This window comes from Xiphias gladius, chromosome 21 (assembly GCF_016859285.1).
Source record: "Xiphias gladius isolate SHS-SW01 ecotype Sanya breed wild chromosome 21, ASM1685928v1, whole genome shotgun sequence".
NCBI lineage: Eukaryota > Metazoa > Chordata > Actinopteri > Istiophoriformes > Xiphiidae > Xiphias > Xiphias gladius.
In genome coordinates this window covers 4369055-4387500 of record NC_053420.1, presented here as the reverse complement: position 1 = coordinate 4387500, position 18446 = coordinate 4369055, and the positions used below count along the sequence as shown (strand labels likewise).

At 41.5% G+C, this 18446-nt stretch overlaps 1 protein-coding gene across 3 annotated transcripts in view; it reads left to right on the top strand.

The window, feature by feature from the left end:
- Nucleotides 1-11848, top strand: part of rims4 (regulating synaptic membrane exocytosis 4) — a 47578-nt gene extending 35730 nt beyond the window's left edge. For all 3 annotated transcript variants that reach the window (XM_040115940.1, XM_040115941.1, XM_040115942.1), the window contains 4 exons: nucleotides 933-1045; nucleotides 2670-2771; nucleotides 4691-4830; nucleotides 11630-11848. In XM_040115940.1, the coding sequence (XP_039971874.1) occupies nucleotides 933-1045; nucleotides 2670-2771; nucleotides 4691-4830; nucleotides 11630-11848 (574 nt within the window). The remainder of the gene's footprint in view (nucleotides 1-932; nucleotides 1046-2669; nucleotides 2772-4690; nucleotides 4831-11629) is intronic.
- The last annotated feature ends 6598 nt before the right edge of the window (nucleotides 11849-18446 follow it).

Below are 18446 nucleotides of genomic sequence, written 5' to 3'. Positions count from 1 at the left end.
TGTAGTCCTCAGTACAAAGCTTTTTTTCTCTTTTTTCTCTTCTTCTAGTAGTAATGTATCAGCATTCGTCATAAAAAAAAAAGCATTTTACCAATAATAATGCTTGTATACTTTTAGACCGTTAGAATCGCCCATGCAGGACTTTTACTTACAGGCCCCGCACACCTGTTTCCGTTCTTCCGGCTGAGTAGACTTCCGCTCGTTTTTGTAGATGGGTAGTTCTGACGGGAATTTGCTGTGGTCCTGCTCTAACAGGTCCAGAGAAACTACCTGGAGAGTCAGAGAGGTATCAGTCTGTCAGAGTCTGCACAGGTCCTGAGAAGAGGTTAAATTATAGGCCGAAGCAAGTGGACGCACCTGTGTGGGTGACCCATGGCTGCAGGAGCTTGGTTAACACAGAAACAGGCCTCTGTGCATCGCAGATTGAAGCTATACATCAACATCACAGCATATTAGGGTGGATTGATCGTTTAGCTGTTGTCCATGGAACAGACAGACACACACCCACACACACACAGTTGTAGTATACCTGGCAGTCTGCCACCAAAGCACTCTGAGCTGATTCCTTTGCATTACACACAAAAACACACACTAAATGAGGACACATGGGGTGAAACATTAAAGCCAACAGTCTGAGTTTAGTTTCAGGGAGCCAGTTTGAATTTTGGGAGTTCAACTAAGTTGAAACAGGAGTGATAACTGGCTTGCAGTCCTCAGTTCTTTTCATTTTTCTTTATTTTTTTGTCTCTTCCTATCTCCTTATTCCTCCAGACTGTTTTTGTCTTGACTCTGTTTCTCCTCTCCTGCATTCTGTCGTCATCTTCCGGTCCCTGACTCACTTTCGCTATCTGCCTGACGATGAGAGGTGAGATCTGCCCGGCCACGATTAACCACCTGTCTCTCTTTGTCTGCCTCTTTCATTCTCTCTGCAGTCTGAACTATAGCGGTATGTGTCTGGCATCTGATGCCCAGTTCAGCGACTTCCTGGATGGGATGGGACCCGCCCAGTTCGTTGGGCGACAGACACTGGCGACCACATCCATGGGTGAGAGAGGAGAGACATTTTTTTTCTTTTTACCTTTGACTATTTCAACTCTAATCATTCACTAAAGAACCTGACTGCAGAAAGTTCTTCTGCAGTCAGTCCCTCATGTATTTTTACATCTATGTCTGTATATTTATAGACTAAAAATTTGAATTATTCCTACTTTTCTTACTCATCTCTAAACTGGGAGGTAGACTATGAAGATTTGCGGGTCAAAACTAGCAGCTAGACTCTGTGAAATGCCCCTGAAACAGGCAACAAGAAAAAAACTCTGAAATCTGAAAATTTAAAAGAAAAAAAACAGCTTATTTCCTGATAAAGCTGAGCCAGATGATCGCTGAAATCATTTTAACACTGGCAAAAAAAAAGTGCCTCATTAATCAGAGCTGTGTCCCTCTGCAGAGGTTTTCTCATCGCCCCCTGTATTTATTCATTTCTAGGCTATATATACTGGAAATATTGCATGCAGCCTGTCCTCCTCAGCAGTAATCTACTGTAAGTGGGTCAGTTTCCTCGCTGGCAGCCAGACAGTGTCCTTGGCCCGACAACAGTGACACTAACTGGACCAGCTCCACTCCAAACCTGCTGTCCAGTCCAACATTATATAATGTCAGAGAACCCAGAATAACTTGGCCGTCATCTGCGCTCTGTCACTTTCAAAGGAATGCATTTTGTCATTTTGGGGACATTTAACCGAAACTAATATCCAAAAGTGACTCTCGGTGAGTGGAAGGAGTGGAAGGAGAAGACGTTTCATTTATCTGATCAGAAAAGGGGCAGTTAAACCAGTAATGCACAGATTTTGATCAAAAGGGGGGAGAGCTTTTCTTCACCTGCCCTTTGGTGCTTGGCAGGTTGTGCAGAATGAATTTATCAGAGCATGTTTGCCAAAAACAGCTGCCTGCTGCTGCTGCAGAACAGGGGTGATGTGAATGCTGAGATGGAATCACAGAGTGAAGGGGCAGCCAAAACAAAACAATGAGCTAAAAGAGGCTAAAAGGTTAAATATCAAGCGTTGCTGAATGTAGCTAAGGGATGAAACATTCATGAGTCAAAATACGGGTACTAATTACATGGATGGTAAAGGATTAAATCTACAACACCAAAGAAATGGAGCACCATCTCTGTTGCCCCATGTTTATTCTGTTTGGAGGACATCTAGCCCTTGTTCCTATGGACCTTCATTCCACTCATTGTAAGTTTCCTTGGACAAAAGCGTCTGCCAGCTGAACATAATGCAGTGTTTTGGTCTTGAATTGACCTCATTTGGTCCTGGCCCTCGCCTTTTCCGGTCTGGATTCCACTTGGTCCTGTCCATTGATCTTAAACTGCACTAAAATCTATGTGTACATGGCTGCACCTTCTCTTAACCAACAACACTATCACTAAAATGTGTTGTTGCTTTATGGGTTTACAGTGACACCTACTGTGTTATCCAGGGAGTTATTTAGAAATCTCACGTTCACTGTATATTTATTTCAAGTACGTCACCTCGTGCAAACTTTTCTGACACCACACGGTAATAAATCATCGTATGAAAGACAGAATTTTGGATTGGAGTGCCGCGCACATTTACCTCCTCCACCCCTATTGTTTAAGTACCCCTGTGTTCCCACCCATCCAGGTGATGTAGAGATCGGTCTGTTGGAGAGGAACGGAGGTCTGGAGGTGGAGGTCGTCCAGGCCAGAGGACTCACCATGAAAGCAGGTTCAAAGGGACCTCCAGGTCAGTCCGTACCCCTCTAGTCTGTTGACTTAACAATCAAAAGAATCAAAGCAGGATGTTACCTTACCCCAGAAACATCATATATTCAGCTTTAAAACATAAAATCTAATTTTGGCGTCTCTCATTAAAAAGGCTGCTTGGCTGCTGTTTATCTTCGATCATGCAGATCCCCGCGGCACACGAATGCATCAGTAGCCAGCAAATAGCACCAGCGCCACACAAAACTGCCGGCAATGGACCTGATGGGTTATATTTTCCAAAAACACAGTTATGGTGCCTGAAGATTTGAAAGATGCATGGGTGAAGAAGTGGAAATGGTGTTTTTAGTGTTCAGGGAGTTAACGTGCAGAGCAGAGCGAGACGATCTGCTAGGTACTGTATGTAAGAGCTACACTAGCTTCAGCTGATGCTGTAGGAAAACATGCAGCATGTTGCTCTGACTTCATATGTTGGTTCATAGTGTCTGTGTAGTCAAACCTGCGATATTTGGTCTGAATGGTTGGATTTTTTTTAAATTTTTTTTTTGACAAAAAACCCCGAAAAGAAAAGCAAAAATGAAAGCCAAGATGAGATGAGGTACACACGCACTTAAATGCTATTACAATTCCTCCCTGACCGAGAATAATGAATGAAGGAACGAGAAGAATGAAAAAGAATAAAAAAACAAACCTGAGAAGACAAGAAAAAAGAAGAAATACACTGATTGCTCGTTGACCAACAGACTAAATGAACAATGGTCATTCAAAAGCAGAACAGAGCGAGAAAAAGAAATAGTTTTAGTTAGTAAGTTATAGCTCAGCTTCATCCCTATTAAACTCCGTGAGTTGCTCTTAAATGTATATGAAACACAGCAATAAACCAGCCGACAAATAAATCGATTGAGCAAACAACCAGCAAGTGAATTGATAAGATGAGTGGTAGTCTTATTAGTGATATGCATGGGGTCACAGGACATAGAACCAGGACTGACATGACGTCAACATGACTGCGCTGCTGTGTTTGCTTTTTTTAATTTCTTTTCATTTTGCAGCAGGTTGGATTGTGTAACAACAAACTAATAACTCTGATTGTAGTTCCCCTCTGCGGTTGCATAATATTAAACCAACCATTGATCCTAATTGCATAAGAACAAACCGGCGTCGGCAAAAAAAAAGGAACAAACAAAAAAGCTATATCTGGGAAAACTTTTAGGGAGAGATAAAAGAGGAGAAGATAATAAACAGAGCAAAGCACAAACAAGAGATGGAGAGGAGAGAAACGAGTAGAGAGCAATTTCATGTCAATGGGAGAAAAATCATGAACGTAAAAAGAGAGATGAAGGGAAAACCATAGATGGTGTGAAGACAAATACTAGTGTGTCAGGGTCTGATTTTTTAATCTTCTCAGCTAACATAAAGGACAAAAGGCATGCAGTGTGTGTATGTGTGTGTGTGTGTGCGTGTGCGTGTGTGTGTGTGTGTGTGTGTGTGTGTGTCAGTCAGACAGTCATACGCTAAACCAGATCAAGATCTTTCCCTGACCTTAATCAGGTGCTGTAAGAGTCTAAACAGAACCATAAAACTGTTTAATAATGGTGTAGTCGCTACAAGTGGATATTGTCCTGCAAGATTGGATATTTTGGAGGAAAATAACTAAGTTGTCTGTGAACATTTCACCACTGAGTTCAGCAACAATATATTTGTGACTCGACAAAAACGTGAATTAACAACATATCCTCATTATGGAAATAGAAAATTACTTTTCTTACAAAACGTATTTGCTGTCGCAGTTTAATTAGTATAGAGACAGGGTTGATCCCTGAATCTCGTTGACCTCTAAGGTCACTGAAAACTCCAGTGCACAGGGAGTTTGAAGGCAACAGTCGCAGAGTACTCTGAAGGGAGTTTAGGGTTTCACTTTTCCGTCTGCTGTCGTTCCAGCGGCCTACATCAAAGTTTACCTCCTGGAGAACGGCATCTGTGTGGCCAAGAAGAAGACCAAGTCCGTGAGGAAGAGTCTGGACCCTCTCTACAACCAGGTCCTGGTCTTCTCTGAAAGTCCACAGGGGAAAGTGGTGCAGGTGAGATGCAGCATCACAGCCCACTGATTCGCAACACTGACAACCCAGCAAATAGACAGTTATGAAATGAAACAGACATTAAACTTGTTTTCAGCTTTTAGACGGGGTTTGCTTCACAGAATTTAACCCTGAAAGCGACCAAGAGAAGGATAAAACAGCAAATTCACTACCGGTCAATAGTTTTAGAACATCCTCATTTGTCCAGTTTTTACTGAAATTTCAGCAGTTCCAGTCCAGTTAACAACCTTTAATGGTACAAAGTTCAAAGGTAAAGTGCCCAAGGTTAAAAAAAAAAACAGTTTAGGCCACCAAAAACTGAAAAACCATGTAAAAGAGAGCAAGCCTTTTTCAGGGATTGAGAAATTGGTTAACGTACAGCTTTCCTGCAGCCATGGAAGTAAATGAAGAAAGTGGAAGTTAATGCAAACGATTGTACAGAGGCAGTGTTGGAACAAGACGACGACCCAAAACATTAGAAGAAAAGAACCGGACGGTGGCTTCACATGATGGAAGACCCGCACAGTCTCCGGACCTGAACCCCATGGAGCTGGTTTGGGACGAACCGGACAGAAGGTGAAAGCAAAGCAGCCTGCGAGTGCCACACATTTGTGGGAACCTTTGCTACAGAGTTGGTAGGAACTTTCTGAACAACGTTTCATTTCAATTGTAGAAAGAACGTCACAAGTGTTTTCGGCCGCTGGATGAGTCAAAAAAGTTTCAATTAAATTTAGTTCAACAAAAAGATTCTATGATTCCTTGTTTTTAAAATCTCGAACTGTATATTCGTTCTATGCTTTAATTTCAGAAACCCTGAGATACTGAATTATGTAAATTTCAATAACAGCTGGAAAAATGGAGGCGTTCTAAAACTTTTGACAGTGATGGATGTTATAAAAGATGGAAACACTTACAGTGTGGAAGCAGTTCGGTAATGCACAAAACCAACGGACATTTTAATCAAACCAGAACTTGCCCTGAACCATCAACAAAATACAATGAGACCAGCACGCTAACATGCTAATAACAACAAAGCTAACATGCTGATGTTTCGCAAGTTATAGGTTTACCATGTTCACCCTCTTCGTTTATGGTGTTTGATAAGTAGCACTAAACACAAAATAAACCGAGCCTGATGGGAATGTCTGTAGTTTTGCAGATATCTGGTCGTATAACAAAGCACTGGACCGAAATGCGGCACGGGAGGAAGAGTCAGAGGATCGCCAAAGTCATTAGGTTTCGTTCTGTGGGTACCATGAGTGACTTACAGAACTGCAGATACATTGAGATAGCGTGGCTAAAAAACATGCGGTACTATAACAACACAAGCACAAAGGGGCTGCGGGAGAAGGCAAGTCGGTGACGCCAGTCACGGCCCAACGCTGATAGACCGTCACTATATATCTAAAGAAACAGTTCCACCAGGCCCATGTGGATTAATGAATGCCAGTCACTCCGAGAACTGCTGCGGCCTCCTTTTTCTGACTTTGCGGGAAACGTTGGGGTGGTGCCGAGGAGACACAGCAGAGGAAGCTGGAAAGCAGAGCTTAACATTTACAGTGAGAATCTGACCCGAGGGACCGGCAGGACGTTTGAGCTGATTTTGTTCTTTCACTTGTTTGAGCTTCGGCTTCAGAGAGAGACTCATTATTACAGCGGATTCTCAGCTCTCTCAATTCTTTCCCTCTTTCCTCTGTCTATTTTATATTCTTTACCTGTCATGCTTCCATTCATTTTCCATTCATTCTCCTTTCTTTTCTTTCAGCTACGTTTTTCTCATTGATCCTTTTTCTACTATTTCATCCTTCCTTCATCTCTTGGCCTGTATTATTTTTTTCCTGCTCAATCCAAATTAGTATTTCATCATTTTATTTATGAATTCAATCATTTTCCATTCTTATTTGTTGTTCTTTCTTTCTTTCTTTTCACCTGTGTTTGTCGCAATTCCCTTCGTTCACTCTTGGGATTTTTTTCTTTTTTCTGTGACCTTGTTACGACGATGCTTCGCTTTGCGATCGCTACGGTTACATGACGCAGACCACCGACATGCACACGTGTGTCTTAACCCTGACATGTGTCAGATTTCCTCAGTAATCGGTGGGTAGAAACTGTGGTTGTGTTCAGCGGAGAGGCCAGTAGCTCTACCTAAGGCTGCTCTGCTGATCCAGTCGCTGTGTAATTAGCCACTAAACGCCTCCCTCTTAATTATCTGCTGTCTGTGTCGCTGTCAGCTGAGTTTCATCAAACTCATTCACACTGGATAATGAAAATCGCTGAAATCAGCAGCGCTTTTCAATTTGTCACTTCCTGATTTAGCACAGCAGAGCGCCGCTAAAGTCCCTGTTGAAAATTCATTCAAAACCCTCCCTCAACCGACAACTCCGAGACTATCTCTGTGTTTGCAGCCTTTACAGAACATTTCTTATTTCAAAGCATGTGACTTTACACACATTTTCATTAAAATGTCGGAAACCGATTTTTTTGTTTGTTTGTTTTTTTGCCATCATATCGGAGTATTTACTTCAGATGCGAAGGTTTTAGGCTGCACGGTCAAGGAACGTGCTCTCTCCCCAAATGTGAACATTCTCCTAGCGTTAAACGCACTTAGCGGTGAGGAAATCCCAATTAATTCAGATGCAGGTTTTACACGACTTCAGTGTACCGTGTGTTACAAATAACCTCAGAAATGAAAGCAGAAAATGACCTGCGCTTCGATCTGCATAACACTGTTTCAATCAGTGAAGTTCTGTCTATGTGCATAGTTGTGCTTGGTCGTTTTGCTATTTTATTCGGCATCTCTTTATAATCGCAGTTAATGTTCCTCCCGCCCAAACAGGACTTTATACAGCCATAGACAAAATAATGAAAACACTTTATCACACTTACTGATGCCCTGGGAGAACATGTATTAGGTCGAAAGCCAGTTCAGTAGCAACTGTCAGATTCCAAAGCGCCGGGACTTCGCTTATCTATTTTGCAGTGTGTTAAGTGTGATAATGCACTTTAAATATAGAAAAATCGATGTGTGCTCCAGAGGCCAAATGAGCTCTGCACAAATTACAGTTGAACTGGTTAAAAAAAAAACAACACACACACACACACACACACACACATAAAAAAAAAGAAAAGTTATTTAATATTTGAAGTGGAAAAGTCTACAATACAAGCTCAGACAAACGTCCTCAAACATCACAAGCTGAAACCGGCCAACAGCCACATAGCAGACACATACCATTTATACCGATGCTGATACTTTGATAATCTGCATTTAGGTCAGTGTAACTTTTGTATAATGCTGCTGGGACAGGCGCGTGTGTGTGTGTGTGTGTCAGCAGAGGTCGGGTCAGTGGGTTTTCGAAGGCTGCGGGTCTGAGCTGCTGTGTGTTCGGTGAGAGGGCCTGAAGAGGGGCCCGAGAAGGACCCGCTGCTGCTCTCGAGGCGTAATTAGCCGCTAAATGCCTCCTTTCTAATTATCGGCTGTCCGTCTTTCTCCCGTCCTCCGCCCTGCACTCTCTGCTCCTGTCGCCTGATCATCTAATTTCCTCTCTTATCTCCTGCGCTCCGAGTGCATGGAATCTCAGCCCACCTCCGAGTGTGTTTAGATGCTAGTGGTTCCCGTTCTATTTAAACATCAGCCGTTATCTTTCTGTCAAAGCTCAAATACAGGTATGCTTTATTTACATAGGGTAGGTCACAGCCATTGTTGCAAAAAAGTACATGACAGACGATTAGAGTTTAAACACTAAATGTCGACCAACAATAGAAAAAATAATAACGGCTCATAACATTTAGAATATTTTTCTTTTTTCCATTACCCTTAATGTGTGACGGCGGGTGATATATTTTTCAGCTAATGCTGCATTTTCATCTCCGTCCACATATTTATGTGGACGGAGATAAAAATAATCTCTGTCCACATAAATATGCAGACAGAGAGTTTTTTTCAGCACTGGGAAAAGTATTTTTTTCTAAATGTGTCAGTCTTATCTCTCTTTTCCCATCGTTATTTATTATTCCGTCTCTTCTAAACAGGAGCAGCTTCTGGTGTCAAAACTGCGAGTGGCCCAGATACAGACATGTCGAGCGTTCGAAGTAGGCCTTACTACCTTCCCCAAACCTGCTGCCGCGAAGTCGGAAGACCGCTATTATCTAGAATGTCATTGGACGCCGTAGTATTAAGATTTCCCTTCATTGGAGCTAAGTGATCGGAACCACGAGAAACAGCCCCGGATCAAATGTACACCAAAGCACTTTTGATACATACTTGAATACTTAACACTCCACCGGTTTCTCCTTCTTCACATGTCGCTCTCTCTCCTCTAAGTTGTAGCGGTTGAGGTCAGGACCTTGTTTACTAGAACTGATCGCAGGGAGACAGAAAAACAGAAAGATGGAGGGAATAGATTGAAGCAAATTTTTCCTCTGAGTCTCTGTGTAAATCACTCGCAGAAACACACACACACACACACTCTCATGTACCGAACAAATTGGCATGCTGGCGTGCACGCAAGACCACCACGCGAGACAGGACACACGTGCGGACGGATATTGATTATTTCGTCCGCCGCTCGACAAGATGTTGGGCCGTTGGAGATGAGCCCCGACGTTATCAGGATGTCAGGAGACAGAGGACACAGGTTTCCAAGCACATACCACCATCGTCTCCCTCTCTCTCTCTCTCTGTATCCCGCCTCTGTCTCCCCTCTCTCCTCACACACACACAATCCCTCTTCGTTTACTATAATTGACATCTCAGCCTGCTCTGTGCTGCTGTAGCAGGGAGAAACCCCAGTATTGCTTCAGAGCAGATTTCCAAACCACGTGGATTACTGCTAATTAACCCCACCCTCTTAACCTTATCACTTTGTCAGTTAATCTGTCTGGTTCTCCATTACCCCCAGAATGCTTTATGTACGGGTTTCAAGGGCCTTTGAAGCCCCGTTTAGGCGTTAAATCCCTTGAAATAAATTGAATTCTGTTGAGTGATCGGGAAACAGTGAGGTGACCATTAAGTACATCTACCTGCAGCCTGAACTTTGCTGAACGGTACCTTCTATTCAAGATTACGCGATGATTTTAAGTTTATGGCAATATAGCCTAAATACTAGCATAGCTGGAGAATGGACCGTAAAATACAACAGTGTTTAAGTTACACGTTTTCCCCCTCTGAGTAAACACTGCAGGTTTCATGTTCTCCCAGAAGATCGACAGTGGGTTTCCATTTGTTGAAGTGTCATCAGGCAGCTCATTATGGGGACTGTTGATTAATACTGGCATTAAAGGAAAAACAAACTTTAAGGCAGGGTAAAATATAATTGCAAACACTTTTTTGTTTAATTCTTTTTTTTTTTCCTTTTCAATTTATGGGAAGGCCTCTATCCTAAAATTTATGTTCATGTACTTATTTGCTTTGATCTTTTCAGTTGTTCCAGACTGAAATATCTCAACAAGTATTGGATGAATTACCATGAAGTGTTGTACAAACAGTCCCCAGAAGATCTGTCCTACAGACTTCAGTGGATTTCTCCTCCAGTTCCATCATCAATTAAAAATTCAGTTTGGTAGATTTTTTTTGGTTTATGACCAGAAACCTGCAAAACGAATGACTTTCCCATCGACCTCAGCTGTACTTTGTCTCCAGTGCTAATCAGCAAATGTTAACCCTGCTAACATGCCAAACTAAGACGATGAACATGGTAAACATTATACTTGCTGAACCTCAGCATGTTAGCATTGTCACTGTGACCATGTTAGCCATCCAACATTAGCATTTAGCTCAAAGCACTGCTGTGCCTGGCTGCCTCCACACAGAGCCGCTCGCAAGGCGTCTTGTCAAAATGATGCTTTTGTATCACCATACTGGGGAAATGTTTACATTGAATATACTTGCAAAATTTTCACTGTCAATGAATTTCATTTGTTTTCCCTATAGTATACACTCATAGCAATTAAGGCATGATTAGTCTTTTCTTGGTTATGTTTAGAAAACTCCTGGTTACCTGGTTAATACCGTATAATGGTCTCTGTTAAATACTGAAAGAGTCAACGCTAACTTGAAGCATGAGGTGTGTTGACCTTGTCAGATACACTATATTGATAATATATGATATATACCAAAAACACCATCTTTTCCTAACCTTAACCAAGTGTTTTAGTAGCCTATAACTTAAGGACAAGTTTTAAACAGGACATGTTCCAGTGTTTAAATGAAGTTCAGTTTACTTGTCATGGCTGGCACTATTCAGCCGGTGAAAACAGTTTTATAAATGTCTTCTGGGACTTTGAAGGGCGCTTTTTCTAAAGTCTGAGAAAACAACCCAGGTAATATTATCTGGGTTTGACTTTGACGACTACAAACACAAAGCCGGTGTTTTACCACCTGGGGCAGGGACATGGGTGTTTACCAGGCAGTTACAGGAATGTCACACTTCCTGGACAACAGTGCCATTGCACGAGCCTGTGTAGTTTTCATAGGCACTCGTTCTTCAGTATCATGGATGCGGTGGTCTATTTCAGGTATCCCATTTGAGATTCTTAAAGACTAAGAAGACAGTTTTTAAGGTGATGTTATTATGTCAGCCACTTATGTCAAAGAGTCGTTTTGGAGAACACCTGGTGTAAAGGTTTACATCTCTGAAGACGTTTTTTTGATTAAAAAATAAATGAACAGAACTCATAATGCCTCTCTCAGTTTTTGCTTTTATGTATCTATCTATCTATGTTATTGGGAAAATGAACTATTTTAGGAATAGAATATAACTAAAAAATAAATAAATAACTGCCTTGCTATTCTCTAACACAGGTGATTGTTTGGGGCAACTATGGACGGATGGACCGCAAATGCTTCATGGGCGTAGCTCGAATCCTACTGGAGGAGCTGGACCTCAGCACGATGGTGATTGGCTGGTACAAGCTCTTCCCTACCTCCTCCATGGTGGACCCAACGATGGCACCGCTCATCCGCCACTCCTCCCAGATGTCCCTGGAGAGCACCATTGGGCCCTGTTGTGAGCGATCCTAAGACTCACGCAAAAGATACAGATTTTCGTTGTTGCGACTAAGATTCCATTGCTCTCTCAACTATGTCCTAAGACACATTTTTATATACCCTGTAGCCCTGTGCCCGGGTCGGCTGGGTGGTACTGCCCCTGGAGCAGGTAGTTGTTAATTATCTTACACAACGGCACTTCGACAGGTCCAACCACACTGGGGAATGAATCACTCCCCTGATTGGGAAATTATTTTACAAATCAGTAGATAATTCTGGCACTCATCGGAAATGTACTGTAATTTTTTTGATATTGTATCAGACTGTTTCCCGAGACCCAAGGGAAGCAAATTTCTTTTGTTGTTGCAACCGACGGCCCCTCAGACTCACAAGGAAATTTTTGCTCTCTTCAGATCTCTTTGATGAAAAAACAAAAACCTACTTAATGAGGATACTTCAAAGGAAGGCTTGGTTGCAGACATTGATCACATCCTATTGGGACCACAATACACTGCGGGCTCAGCTTTGCTTCAGCTACGCGCCTTCTTCACAGCCTACGTTCGATTCTCATTGCCAGGACTTCTCGTTGTCTCTCTGTGTCCTCATTAAGGAGCTGGACAGCCTCTGAGTGTTATCTGTCTATCCACAAGCTCGAAGGGGGTGCGAGGAAGCCCTCGGATTGTTTGAGACACCAGCCTCCCAGTTTGCAGGAGCATGGGGACAGCAGTGAATGGAAATGTGCGCAGCAGGACTGAAGAAGACTTTCAGAGAAAGAATTAAACTTATTTGTTGAAACCATCAAGACGTCTTGGTTTCAAACTCTGACTTGAGCTGTTTTTTGTTTTTTGTGTCGCACACTTGGCCCTTCAGTGTTCAGTTCATTTGGTACTAAGTTTATGTGAGTGGAGTAGACATTAATTAAGTCCCATTTAATCTTCTGTAAGGATCTAGATCTCTACCTGATCTTGGGGATTCAGAGTAGTGCTGGCTTTCTATCCTCCCAGTTTGTGAGCACTGCAGTAAATTGCATTAAGCTCCAATGCCAGGTATCAGTTGGTTCCTGGGTGGATGTATATGGCGGAAAGGCAGGTTCTGAGTTCCCAAAGACCATGTGCCATTATGCTCAAGGGGTCTGTACATTTTCATTGCGATCAATCAAGACATGAGCTGATTTTATGGATTATTTTGTCATCTTTTGTGGAATGCGCAATTAGTAAAATCAGCAAGTGTCGTGTTTGGTAGGAATGAAAGCATGCAGCCTTGTGGGTTTTTAGAAAAATGTGATCCGAGTTCCCATTTTACCTGGTTGTTTCTTGTATCTGTAGCAAATTGATTATGTTGAAATAGAGATTTCCAGCCTATGTGGGCATAACGCATAAAAAATTGTTTGAAATTTGATCACCCGAACCACTTCAGGAGGTGATTTTGATTAAGTCCGATGGGGTAAGCGTAAAAGCATTTGTCTCTCTAAATAATGTGTGTCACCCAGAGCCCTTCTTCATGCACAAATTCTGCTAAGTGTCCACTGAAGCCCAACGTTGAAAATGGCAAATTCAGATATCTGGCGTTACTGCCCAACACAATTGGATTTTATGCATGGAATATGCATGGGTATTAGATTGCAATCATAATTCCAAAGGGACTAACCGTAGAGGCATGTGACTAGCACGTGCAAATGCAGTGTGGTTAAAGCTTATCAGGATGCGATCTAAACACGACTGGCGTGAACCAGCCAGGTCTAAATAGGGTCTGACATTTGGAGGGTGTTATTTTCATATGGTTCAATTCTGTTTTCTAAATTTTCACATTCCACCCATTTGTCGAGGTTGTATCTAGTGCAGGGGGCAGTATTGTACCTGTGCTGTAGCGCCAACACATGACGCCACTACAGACGTTTCCAACAGCGTTGAGGATAGTAGCCTGGCTGACAGTGCAGGGCTGAAAACTTGCTGTATATCCCAGTTTAATTGTAGTTCGGACTGCTCTTTAGCTAATACTTGTTAAGATTCCTCCTCTCCTTTTTAAAAAAAAAAGAAGCTTTGGCTAACAGTTATCCAATACCAGTTTCTACTGTGCCAATTTCTACCAGCAAGTGTCTTCTCCTTCCTCTTCTTCAGTTACCTTATGGCATGTGCCATCGTGAGGGAGGAACAGAAACAACCACTCACAACAGCTGACAGCAGCATTCAGGCTGTGCAGAGAAGCGTCCCTTGTATTTCTAAATTACAGCCCTACTCCACAGACAGCGAAGGCACCTGGTGATTAGCCATGCTACAACTTGGGGGGGGGTTGAGGAAGCATGAAATGTACTTTGCATCATGCAAACAAAGGATCTGTCTGGACTGACGTCGGGTTTCACAGATTTCAAAAAAGGACACAAAAATAGGATGAATTTAAAGGGAACACAATGTGCACACTGTAGAGAAACTTATAGTTTATTACAGAACAGAAGTATATGTATTTCATTTGGGCACTTTATGAATCTTAATGTCGTTTTTATGTGTAAATATTATGGTTGTTAGTGTCTTTTGGAGTGAGCCAAAGTTAATCTACAGTATAACGACTTTGTTGATTTATGTTAAAACTCTGAGGGAGAGAAGGGATATCCTTGCTAGTTACCGTAAGATTGTAGCATTAGCTGGTAGCATCCGCATGACTGATTAAAACGTCTAATTAATTAGCAGCCAACGTGATAAGACTAAGCATGAGCTACACGCTACACAGAAAGAGGAGAAATGAAATACCGTATTTTGGGTTGAGACCCAACACCAATGAAGGAAAACATGCATATGTAGCAATTTCATTCAGATTTTTACAAGAGCGACTGAATTTCATTTTGGGCTTCAGACAGTAACTGAAATCTACAGGAAGAGATTAAAAAAACCAAGGAAAAATTAAAATACCACTTTTTTTTTTTTTTTTTGCAAATGAAGTTTTCTTTTTTGAACCTCAAGGCAAGATTTCAGAACAAAATCGAGTTTATCTTAAACTAATCAACTAATATTTTAATTAAACCATAGAATTTGGAGTAATTTTACTCTTAAAAAAAAAAAAAAAAACTTTGCAAAAGTGGCCTCCGTTTTGCCAGTAGCAGTGTTGCAGGGATATTAATACTATATCTATTTCCAAACAAATTAGCTACATTCTGTAAAGCAATAATCAAAAAAACATCCAGTCATTGCAGTTTTTTAGTTGCTCACTACAAGCTATGGAAAATGACAAGCTTAGCCAGTGGTTTTCACTGCAGTCGGACTCGACAAAGACAACCGAATGACACATACTGTCCTGTTGTCCAAGAAAAAACAGAAACACTGAAAATCTGAAAACGTGAACTGAAAATGACTTGTTAAGGTCTGTCATTTTATGCTGTGCATTCATGTTTTTTTTTTGTTTTTTTCCATAACTATTCCAGGGAGAGTGTCATGTAGTCTCTGAGGATCTCCGTTGACGTCAGAAGACGCTGAAACTTAATATCCCCATGTAACATGAGAATTTCTGATTTGAAAAATGCAGGATCATTTAAATCACATTGAGTAGCATGGATTTTAATCTCATGACTGCCTGGTAGTTAGAAAAAATAAAATTTTTATAAATGGAATGGATAAAAGAGGTGATATTAGAACAGTTGTATAAATGAAATATATACGTATATAAACATATATAATATCACTTAACTCCTTTTAATGTGACCCAAGGAATGTGTTTTTGTCCGTGTTCTTTTGTGCCAAAATTTAAATGTATTTTGAGGGCTGATTTCCCAATCGAGGACCAATGAAAGAGGAGAGTTTACACACGTGGCATTACATTTTCTTTCAGTAACCCCATAAAAGAGGAGTACATTTGCGTCCAAGAACAGGGACTTGGTTGGCTAAAAGAAAAGTAGTATTGCATGATAATAAGCTAGATTTAGAGCAGGTAGTTCACAACATGAGAGTTATACAGTTGCAGTGGTAACCATCATAGACGTTTCCCATCTTTTCTACATCTAACCTGCAGCAGCTGCCTGTACAACACGAGTAAACAGACATTTTAAGCATTAATCGATGTTAACAAAAAAGCTGACTGTTCACTTTACCATTTAAAGCACGTTCCCAACAGTTCCTTTCGGGGGGGGTGGGGGGTGGGGGGGGGCAGCATGGCAGCAAGCAGTATGGCACGCAGTGAACGGTGGGTTGTCTATGATGGCTACAGGTGCAGCTTCTGGCATTAGTGTGAATTTCGGTGTAAACATGTACACAGGAGACCCACGCAAGAACAGTTTGTTCTCTAACTGTTTGAGAGAGAGAGATACACAATATGTGCCCACACGGCTAGCAGGATTAAGAGTAGTTAATGTTTATTAAAATTGACTGTGTAATTTGGTTTATCAAAAGCTTCTTGTTCATCAGAGTTTGTTTGTGACATTTTGTAACTTTGAAGGGGAAAGGAATGAAACCATGCAGACGCTGTAGTTGACACGATCAGCACCAAAAATGTACGTTTTTGCATTCCCCCATATTTTGATTGTGTCTGCCACATGGATGTTAATTATGTATCTACTACTATCAATTGTAATGTAAGTAGAGGCCTTAAACACACAGATATACATTTTGTCAGGGCTAAGGACTAAGAATTGTCACATAAAGTAATCAAAACAACGCAAAAAAAAGTTTTACAGTGTCACCATCTCAACCCATTACTTAAAGTAATTTAAGTGTCATCTATGGAAATGATTATCTTTGCGTATGTTCTTAATGAATTTCTGATATACTGATATTTCAACTGACTATTTGTGTATTCTCCCCACTCCTTGCTGTGGGCTTAATTGAACAAACTGAGCAAAAAAAAAAAAAAAAAAAAAATTTTTTTGCAGCGTAAATATTCGAACATTCTGACCTGTTTCTTATCAAGACTTATTTTCTAAACTTAGAAAAATGTTGCTATTATTTCTTTATTGATGTTTAAATGCACCATCAAGTAGAGTAGGATGAAAAAAAAAAAAAAAAAAAAACGAGAACATTCGCAATCTAGCCATCTCTAAGAATAGTAATGGAGGTCTGTTGGGGTCCTTTTCCATCCTAACTGCCTTTTAGGTTGACATTCTGCAAAAAAACAGACAGTTTCCCCAACTTTCTATTCAGTCTAATGGCACCGTAAGGGGCCCACACACGCACAGCAGCGTAGCTATGGCCAGTTTCCCCGATTAAAACGCTGGCATTTGCATGATTTGCATGAAGTGGAGCGGGTGAAACCATGGGTAAATTCACCTTTGAATAGACCGATGAACAGAAGATGTGTTCAGGAAATCAAGCAAACGCAAGTAAGGAGCAAGCAGATCTAAAACCGCCTTAACTGTAACTTACTAATAATAATTCATTTCCTTTCAAGCTACAGGAACTTAGGTTTCTGCATTTTTGGAGACACACAGTCCTCCTCTGGCCGAGCGGGCTGGCTAGCTAGCTAGCTGTTTATTTTTGGTTTTTAACTTGAGGTTTATATATAAATGAACACGAGTGAGTGCATGAATTGCTTGCAAAATACTTCGAACACGCTGAAAAAAAACCTGAAAAAGAATTGTGCCGTCCGCTGCGAAACAAACAAAACAAAGAGCGTTAACACGGTAGGCTATGAGAACTTTACCTGCCTCCTGTATCAGTCACATTACTTTCCAAGCTCGGAGCTAATCTTGATGCAAAGAAGAAGAAAAGTTTACCTTTTTGATTTTGTTGAGTTTAATGATGGCATATTTGGTAACCCTGATTATTCACACAAAGGCGGCACCGGCAAAGCCGTGAAGTTTCTGTCTGTCTTTGCAGAAGATCAACCTAAAAGTGAATTTGGGTAGAATTCCCTTTGAAGTTCTTTAAGGAAAAAAAAGAAAAAAAAAACCCTTCTGTGCTTAAATCGTCCATATCTTTTTCCTTTTAAGTACATGGGTTTCACTTATTAGAAGGAACGAGAGCACTGTTTGTGTCCTTTTCTTTTTAGAGTGACAGTGTGGACGTTTCTAGACACATATCATGTTCTCTCCGGGTGAAGAGGTGGAGGAGTGGGAGGATGAAAGGGGAGCTGCAGCTCCACTGTGGCTGTTACGAAACGGTGGCTGGCGGATCCCAAAAGCAACACATCTCTTCCAGTCTGCTGTGCTGCAGAGGCAGCGGTTCCCAAACTCCTTTTTTTTGCTCTCCTCGGAGGCCCTTCCCCAACCCAACCCTCATAAAAGTTTCCCCCACATGCCATCTGGTAGATCCTCTCATCCAAAGCTTTCCACATTACCATGAGTGAATACATTTTTAGGTTGGGTGAGCCCAGTGAGAATCAAAGTGCCACGGAGTTTAGTAACTTGTGTTTCTCAACACTGTTCCTGAAGAATTTACCCCTCGCCTTTCTCTGTATGTTCATATTTCCGTCTCACGTCGTCATTCGTAAACTGGTGCCGACGCGCTTTGGGCTCCAACCACAAAACGTCCGAGCAGGTCCTCCTTTTTATTCGTCCAATGCTATAAAGCCATTTTATCTGCAGCACTCACAGCCTTAAATTCTCATCGCTAAAAAGTCATTTGAGGCCTTTTGAGGACACCTGAGACATTTCAAAACATGTCATTTTCCTAAGGCCCCTTATATGAAGGTGATGTTTTGGTTTTGGGATGAG